Raw genomic sequence first — 9,126 nt, 5'->3', positions numbered from 1 at the left:
TATTTCAATACATTGATACTGTACATTGATACCTGTCTCTTATACACATCTAGATGTGTATAAGAGACAGCTTATCAACCTAAACATAATAAATATCTAAATATGTAGTACAGGCAAGAAAGAAAGCTTATACTAATCAAATGATTATCATTAAACGAGAAAACATACCTTTGCTTTTGCTGGAAGTGCCTTGACCTCTTGGACCATGACACGTTCTGGTTCGACCATCAGGATGACTGGGATGCTAGAGGTCTGCGTAAGAGCACATACAAGACCAGGATGGTTGACCACCTCACTCCACTGACACAAGGCTGGAGGGTTGGACTTATTACCACCATTACTGTGAAAAAGAAGATAACAATTCATAAACCATGAAAGTAAAAAATAATATAATAGACTAAGAATTTGATTATACTTCACTATAAATTAAATATTGGCCTACAAAATAAAAATAAATATATACAATATTCATAAAGAACAAAAAACAGGTAATAATTGCAATGTTATATAAGACCACATAAAATATAACTTTGATAGTAGGGCTCTTATACAGTTATGACTTCACAATACCAAGCACAATCTTGAATATAAGCTTACCTTTTCAATGTGACTGCAAATGGAGTTGTAATCTGGCTGAAATCCTTGCTGATGGCTGCGATAAAGTTCTTGCCTTGCGAATAGCTAAAGAATAAGAGCTGCAGAGTATGCGAATAATAGCAGGACACACCACCACCAAATGTATTCCCATTAGTCTCCTAGAAAAAGGGGAGAAAAATTATAACACAATGGCTAGTGTATTCGACTGGTTGCTCTTCGTTAAACCATGCCCACCTGCGCAGTGGTGAAATCCTACTTAACGAAGACGACCAGTCAATTAGAAAACTTGCAAATACTTGACAAAACAAAATGGCTGCATAGTTACCGCGATACACGCTGCGTAATCAAAATTACTTCGGCTTGTGGCAGTATGGGTTTTTTGTAAACAAATTTTTTATTCAGTTTTTGAATTTTGTTAGCCTACAATTATTTTTTGACTTTATGTGGGTAATATTATAATTTTTATTTTCTGAAATTTAATCTAAGTTATATTTTTGCAAATGTTGTTTCTAAACTTACCAATGGGCCATGTTTGTTTTAGTCACATGGATAACTTAATGCTGATTAATGCACTCTAGTTTACGTTAATTTTCATTAACAAAGTCTATTTTACGAACCAAGGAAAATAATACTCAACAAAATATCGTAGTCAACGAAATGAACCAGTTGAATAAGGTCTTGACTACTACACATTTCAATAGACCTAGCATGTCAATTTGTGTTTGGGTGTGTAGGAGTGTTCCAGAGTCAATCTTAAACATACTCAGTGTTGAAACTCACTACTAATCTTCTTCTGATACTATCTATGTCCGTAGTTTACACAGATTACGCAACACTGCACACACTGTGTACAAAATGCACTTATTTACAAAGTAAAACATAAAACATACAGAAATAAAGAATGTAACCAAATCATTTGTAGTTTCTAAATTTTGTCAGACAATAGACTGATAGTTATTGAACATCTTACTCTCAACATATTTAACTTCACACCTTGCAACTTATTTATTGCTTTACTCAAAATATCCACTTGTGATCTTGGGTTTTGTGGGAACACTTCACAAAATAAAATTTACATATTTCAATCAATTAAAATTTGTGACTATAGTTTACTATTTATCAATATTATTTTGACATACCTTTACATCCTCATGGGCCACAACCATAACATTTGTTACAAAGAATGGGCCATGGGTTGCAGAGCTTATCTCCTCCATTGGTTGTGCGTAGAGGTGGCCAGCTGACGACATCAGCACCATGGTACGCGACTCCTCAGTGAAAACAAATGTAGCATCACGCACTTTACCACTTGGTAGCAGAAAACAGTAACATGGGTTGGTAGCATCCTTGGAAAGGTCATAGATCTATGAAAGCAAATGTTTTGAAGGATGTTGATAAAATTATCATGGCAACTAAAAGCAAATGTTTTGAAGGATGTTGATAAAATTGTCATGGCAACTACCTTCTCAAATTTCTCAATCATTAATTAATATTCATATTGTTCATTTTTATTTCTTCTCAAGTGTTTTCAATGACACCAAGTATTTAGTGCAGGTTCAAGTAAACACAAATTGTTATTAATTGCATTTTAAAAGACAGACATACCTTGACAAAGTCAGCGGTCACAATGGCGAGCTCAGTCTGTGAACCTGGCAACCAAATGGCTTTGATAATAAAGTTGCCAGACTCTAACTGAGGCTGCAGGACTAAGTGGTCAGCAACGCTACCGGAGCTGGTGAAGGTGAGGACATGGCAATCCTAAAGTAAAGAAGAAGTAGTAACAATTTGTGAATTATGACAACCAACTTAGTGTAGCAAAAAAACAAACTCAAAACTAAGTTTTCAATTTATTTGATTCTACAACAAAGGTATTACCAAATAAATTGTACAAATCAAAATAATAGTATGGAAAGTTGGGAGACACTCATTAAAACCCACTTAAAAATTTAATGCTACCCAATAAAATAAAGAAAATAAAGAAAATGACATTTTAAAATGATCCTTAAAGAACCATTAAGTTAACAACTTTCACAAAGTCACAAGTTGAAAAAGGGGCAGTTTCCAATGATTTACAGCAAGAAAATTTGCATTGTAATTGTTACCTTGAGACCGCAGACTGCAAGGAAGTCTTCATTGCATGGGTTGCCAGTAATACTGAGTACTGTGAATGGAACTGGAGCTGATGAAAGTCTCTGAAATCAAACAAAAACAAAACGTGACTCAATTATTGCTTCATTTTTTTAATATTAAATATAATTTCTTTTGTTTCCAATAAATCACTAACTTAGGTCAAAGTTATATTTAAAAAAAACATATTTCAATACATTGATACTGTACTTATATTTTATGATAGTTTAATTAAATTCAAATTTCTTACTAATGTATAGAAGTACTCTTGCAAAGTTTGTACTTCCAGTCTTATTATTTCTACAGGTTAATTCATGTAGTTTAACTGATTTTCTCAGCCAGGTTCCCATACATTAACCGTCTAATGCTTACAACGCTGTAACTATTTATATTAGAGAAATCATCTAAAGAACAAATTAAATCTTATTATGCAATATAAACTCTTTTTTGTGACATATTGTGTGGTGACAAATCACATATTAGGGCTGCATGTTCATCATGTTTGCATCAATTTCATCTCGATCAGAATGATGATAGTACACCAAAAGCATGCAACAACAAAGTAACTACAATGTTGGTATAATTAACATTGCGATACTCACAGTAAGTGTCAACTTCTTCTTGCTGGAATCAGCCTGCCTCAGGAGCGCTGAGAGCTGCAGCACAGTAATCTTGCCTTTCTCATGGCTGACCGCCAAATGTTGACGGCGACCATGTGGTGATGTCAGACAGCACATGGCCACACGGCGCAACATGTGGGCACTGATTAGCTGGCGGATTGTTTGACCCTGGTCGCCAGAATAATTCATACGTACGTTTTCAAATGCACCTTCCTGAGAGCCAAGTGTTGGCATCTAAAAAATCAGAAAATCAGAACTAAATCATTGATATTTTTGGGTTTTGAAATACAATAATCTGAATATAAAATATATTCAATCACTGTATTTATTAATGTTTCCACTAAAATATACTTTTGTGTTTGAATATGACACACAATAAAGAACTATGATAATTTTAGAACTGAGTACTCTTATAGATTTGTTTGTTAAGTGGATATTAAAATATTTTGCCATTCTACAAAATTGATAGGAAGTTAAAGCATAGTACCTCTATTGTTGCAAAGAAAAATACCCTTCAATGGTAACTTAGAGAAAAGCACACAGTGGAAGTGGGATAAAAGGAAACAGTTGATATACTCACCATAAGATGATCTGTGTGTTCTACTGTTTTGTGTGCACTGGCAAGTTCTTTCAATGCATTCTGTGCTCTCTTGGTGGCGCCAATCGCTGATGTTTTCAGGCTGTGTTTGGCGATAGGATTGCGTAACAACTGAAGAAGTTCTAGCACTAGATTAGCACTGGATGAGTTCTCCTGCAATGTTATACAAACAATATGCATATTTGTTAACAGTTATTTATTAACTTTGTTATGAATATCTTCAAATATTACTAATATCTAACTCAAGTACTGTTTGAACAAGTTTTTGTCTTCTTTCTTCAATTACAAGGTGGTAGAACCTCCTTTTCCAACAAACTCTCCTCTTTCTTAAAAATATAAATTCTAGTACTCACATATTTGTATATTATGTTTTTTAGTAATAAAGCATTCCTAATGAAAATGGGTATGAATAGTGTAAGTATTTACCAAGCATTGCACTATGTCTTCCCGTATGTCCTTGATCTGCTGTCCTAGCGACTGGTAGAATTTTATTTTCTCATTGAAGGCTTTCATGTCGCTGTCTGTGTTGCTATGTAGCATCACACGCTCTGATACTGTATGTACTGTCTGCTGTTGAATCATGTCAGAGCTACTCTTCTCAAGAGCAAACGGCGAGGCCATGCAACTAGCACTCATCGATGAATCTAGGCCACTACCTGGTGTTCTCTTTACCAAAGCCTGAATAATAAATATATAATAATATAATAATAATAAAAAATCATGTCAGAGCTACCCTTCTCAAGAGCAAACGGCGAGGCCATGCAACTAGCACTCATCAATGAATCTAGGCCACTACCTGGTGTTCTCTTTACCAAAGCCTGAATAATAAATATATAATAATATAATAATAATAAAAAACAAATTCTCGTAATCTTGAAAGCTCCGATGAGGGCAGTATAATAGAGGCAGTATAGCTGAAAAATATCTATTAATCAATCAACTTTTAATCAATCAGCCTCATGAGGGCAGTATAATAGAGGCAGTAGATCTAAAACAGATCTGTTAATCAATCAGCCAAGTGTTTCTAGAGCTCCTCATCGGAGCTAAAAATGTTAGATTTATATAGCACTTCATATTAACAAGGCCTCCAAGAGTTTCTCATTATTACCCCATCATTCGATCAAGCGCATATGGAACATCATCAATCCATACAATTATACCTCCATGCAGAAACTAAGCTCCACTGACAGGCTTATATAGCACTTCATATTAACAAGGCCTCCAAGAGTTTCTCATTATTACCCCATCATTCGATCAAGCACATATGGGACATCATCAATCCATACAATTATACCTCCATGCAGAAACTAAGCTCCACTGACAGGCTTATCATATACAGACAACGCATAATTGTCCAAATATAATTGTAAATGGAGAATATTACTAGGCAGAATTCTTTCAATTACCTGGCAACTACCATCTTCTTTGGCTCCACAGTCACAAAAGAAACTTCCATATTTGGCATATGAGAGGTCATGACCTTTATGGCAGACTTTGGCACAGATGGTGCAAACCCCTACTCCATCAACCATTTTGCAAGTATGACAGTGGTACCTAAATTAGATGAAAGCAAAACAATAAAGATATGGAAATCAAACATCTTTAAAACTGTTCAAAATAAGATGTATTTTTTTAAACCTATATACTCTTATATAAAACAAACACCACAATGATAAGAAATACAGCTGATGCTCTGACTACGATCCTTCTTATAGCAACGTACCAATGTTGATTCATGAACTCCTTCTGCGTGATAGTAAATGTACAAAGTTTGTTACAAAGTGAGTCTTCATCCTAAAATAGTTACCAGAAAGAAAAAAACATTGATTGATTTAGACAAGTATTATGACATTACATATTTCAGCACATTAATTATGGCATCAGAATAGGTTTGCTGATGAATGGAATGAAAATTCTCATAGTACAGATGTCTTGCTGTGTATCTGTTATGTTTTAGTGCAGGTGAATTGTCTTTTTGATTTAGTTTTTTCTGTGAAGAAGTTATTCATAAATACAGCTTGTGAAAGAAAGGATTTATGAATTATAAATAAATTTCTTGTTATTTCATGAAACTTGATTTTTTTTACCGAGTCTTCTCCGCCTGAATCATCATCTTCGGGAACGAGATCCTCTGCCCAATCAGAGTCCACTTCCTGTGCACTGGATTCCGTTTCAAACGGAAGAGAAGATGTCCTGAGAAAAGGAATAAATTTATACCCCTTTTACACTGCAAGCAAAACTCTGGACATAACCTGGGATTTTCCAATACCTTGGCTAGAAACTCCCCAGTTGTGGTTGGTGTAAACGTCAAAATGTATGACTCGGATTGCCAAACATTCAAGGATCAATGTGCGGGACGCATTTAGCATTGGACAACCCGTGCGCACACCGAATTCGATTCAGGATTATAAAAAAAAAATTTGACAATATATAATTGCTTAAATATTGGCAATAATTGGGGTCCATCATTATGCGAGCAACTCGGGCGAAGTGATGATCACCATCGTAACAGAAATTGAGGGCGGTATTTCAACCCACATTCGTATAAAATGGGTGCAACTCGGGATCAACCCAGACTATTTCGTTCGATGTAAATGGGAAATGCACCTGGGATCACTCCAGAATAATCAAGGGTTTATTCTGACATTGGTAGTGTAACGGGTATTACTTTGTTAATGAATACTTATGTTTACTGAAATGCATGGAAGATAGTTCATTTCTATGCTTCAGCCACTATTCATTTCATGGTATGATGTAAATGAAAAATTAAACTATTATTTTTCATACCTGTCTGAGGTCTGTTTGAGAGCACCAAGAGTGTTAGCGATGTGTTGAAGTATACTGTTTGCTGCTTCCATTAGGCTGGAGAGCTGATACAAAGAATGTGTAAAGCACAACAATAAGATCACAAATGAAAAAACATTAATATTGATTTGTTTTGTGTGTATCAAATATAAGCAGCATTATTTCTGTTACATTTATAACAACCACCTTGATTCTAATATTGTGTGAGGTGATTTACATAAAACTTTTAAAACAATTGTACTGGGACTAAATCTGGGTGTAACTATACTCTTTGTGCAAATGTGCCCCTTGACTGTTACCTTTGTTTCTGTTATGTCAGCATTCATCTTTTCAATAACATCTTTATTATCAAGATACTTCTTACTGTAAAGGGTAAAGATCAATTTGATAAATCAATACTTAAACACAGTATACATGAAGGTGATGATGAATATAAGATAATATGATGATAATAATGATAATGCTGATGACATCAAGAGACGGTGCTCCACAACTTCTTACATGGAGGCAAAGAGAACAGCGGAAAATCGTATTAGATGGAGAGACATGGTGGCCAACCTTTGTATCGAAGATGGCACATGATGATGATGATAATATGATGTGAAAGTTGATAAATTAATGAAATAAATTAAAATATTAAAAATAATTAGGATATACATTATTAAGCATTTAAGGTTAACTATAATAATAAAAAGACAACTTACCATTGCTGCAACCAACTAAGAGAAGCTTTAAAGAGAGAAATGTAACCTCTGCCTGAGCCTGCTCCAGCTAGCGTGATCATTACAACCATTAACTCTGAGAACCCAGCTGGCTCTCCATTGCCAGAAAGCTGATCTGTAGCCATTGGGATCAGAGCCTCAAGAAGGCTGGTTGCCACACTCTCTCCAACAGGACTGTTGACATAACAGTGTACGATTTAGTACACAAGAGTGTTGATACACAAAGCATCTGTTATTGCTAATCGAAAATATACTTTGTTTTCCACTTAAAGGATGGATCAATCAATTAATCAGTCAGTCAATCAATCAATCAGCTAATCAATGCATCAATCATTTTATCATTCACATATTTAATCATCTTATTTACTGACAACATTTTATTTACATCAATTGTACTGCTCTCACCTGGTCTCTTTGACAATATATGAGGCGAAGCATTGGAGCAGTTGCCTGTTCTCTTGTATCTTGTCCGTCGCATCTCCTTGGATGGCCTTGCGTAGCCATGTCTGTACCGCTTGCAGGTAGGCAGGCTGAGAGAGGGAGGACAGAAAGGAGCAGAGCCTATTTAGACTGCTGTCAGGTGGAGGCTTATCAGCTGTAGATTGCAATGAGAATAGAGCATACAATTGATTTTTTAAATGTATTTCATTTGGTATCACTAACAGTAAATAAAATAAAATACAAAGTGATCATGCACTAGAGGGTCTCAACAATATAACATTGCAAAAGTGGAACAATCCACTGCACTAACAGGAAGTTTAACTACTGTACGATAAATAACATAAAAAAACAGTAATAACATAAAAGAAATGTAATACAAATAATATTAGCATACTTTCAAATAAGCAAACAAATAGTTAAACATTTTTGCTATTAATGTATTTCATTTATTTATTTGACCAACATTTACAAAAACAGTGACAATAAAATACAATATGTGAGAAAAACAAAAACCGAAATGTTGGACAGGGGTAGCTTATGCAAAGTACATTGCTATAACTCAGATGAGTCAACTACCCCTTAAAATAATAAAATATAAGAATTAAATATATATGTAAATTATAACAGAAAATTACAAATTTTCACTGTTATCATAATACATTCATTCAGGGAACATAATGTGACTACTTTGAATGTGTATAGTTAATACATGACAGAAGATTTCTTTTTTTAAATTTTTTCTCCCGAAAACAAACATTTTAATGAAATATTACAATAATACTGTATTACAATAATAATCTTAGTTGTCTGGTAATAATATTACAATAATAATGCTACTGTTAGTCAGCCTTACAGTAATGCTACTTACCAAGCTGAAACAGCTTATTGAAAAACTTCAGAACTTTGGTTCCAAATTCAAAGGAGAGGTGTTCATGCCTGGCTGACAACAGGACATCAATCAAATCTATGTACAAACAAAATATTAGAGAGTAATAAATATACAAGTGCTAGCCAGTTTATATCTGAGAGGGCATGGCACTTGCCTGACATCTATCATTCATGTAATATATTTAGAAGCAAAAACCTTGCAATCTCACTGCACTTGCAGAAAGCATCTATCTCCACAGCACAAAGCAGAAAACATGGACTGTTGTCATTAAAGGTATAACTGACAACTGCTAAAATGCTGCTATAACAATATTAAACAACAGATGTC

The 9,126-nt window shown here is 34.5% G+C and overlaps 1 protein-coding gene across 1 annotated transcript in view; it reads right to left on the bottom strand.

The window, feature by feature from the left end:
- Positions 1 to 9,126, bottom strand: part of LOC117103383 (E3 ubiquitin-protein ligase UBR4-like) — a 57,204-nt gene that overhangs the window by 38,627 nt on the left and 9,451 nt on the right. The window contains exons 15-31 of the mRNA XM_033243925.1: positions 8,779 to 8,874; positions 7,875 to 8,064; positions 7,452 to 7,643; positions 7,047 to 7,110; positions 6,730 to 6,812; positions 6,030 to 6,135; positions 5,666 to 5,736; positions 5,349 to 5,496; positions 4,662 to 4,760; positions 4,369 to 4,620; positions 3,925 to 4,095; positions 3,327 to 3,578; positions 2,700 to 2,789; positions 2,203 to 2,355; positions 1,737 to 1,961; positions 598 to 755; positions 169 to 340 (exon numbers count right to left, since the gene is read on the bottom strand). Of these exons, the coding sequence (XP_033099816.1) occupies positions 169 to 340; positions 598 to 755; positions 1,737 to 1,961; positions 2,203 to 2,355; positions 2,700 to 2,789; positions 3,327 to 3,578; positions 3,925 to 4,095; positions 4,369 to 4,620; positions 4,662 to 4,760; positions 5,349 to 5,496; positions 5,666 to 5,736; positions 6,030 to 6,135; positions 6,730 to 6,812; positions 7,047 to 7,110; positions 7,452 to 7,643; positions 7,875 to 8,064; positions 8,779 to 8,874 (2,522 nt within the window). The remainder of the gene's footprint in view (positions 1 to 168; positions 341 to 597; positions 756 to 1,736; positions 1,962 to 2,202; positions 2,356 to 2,699; positions 2,790 to 3,326; positions 3,579 to 3,924; positions 4,096 to 4,368; positions 4,621 to 4,661; positions 4,761 to 5,348; positions 5,497 to 5,665; positions 5,737 to 6,029; positions 6,136 to 6,729; positions 6,813 to 7,046; positions 7,111 to 7,451; positions 7,644 to 7,874; positions 8,065 to 8,778; positions 8,875 to 9,126) is intronic.

The sequence above is a fragment of the Anneissia japonica genome, unplaced genomic scaffold, assembly GCF_011630105.1.
Source record: "Anneissia japonica isolate Jap-2015-1 unplaced genomic scaffold, ASM1163010v1 scaffold288257_len99150_cov156, whole genome shotgun sequence".
Lineage (NCBI taxonomy): Eukaryota > Metazoa > Echinodermata > Crinoidea > Comatulida > Comatulidae > Anneissia > Anneissia japonica.
This window is presented reverse-complemented; position numbering and strand designations above follow the sequence as displayed.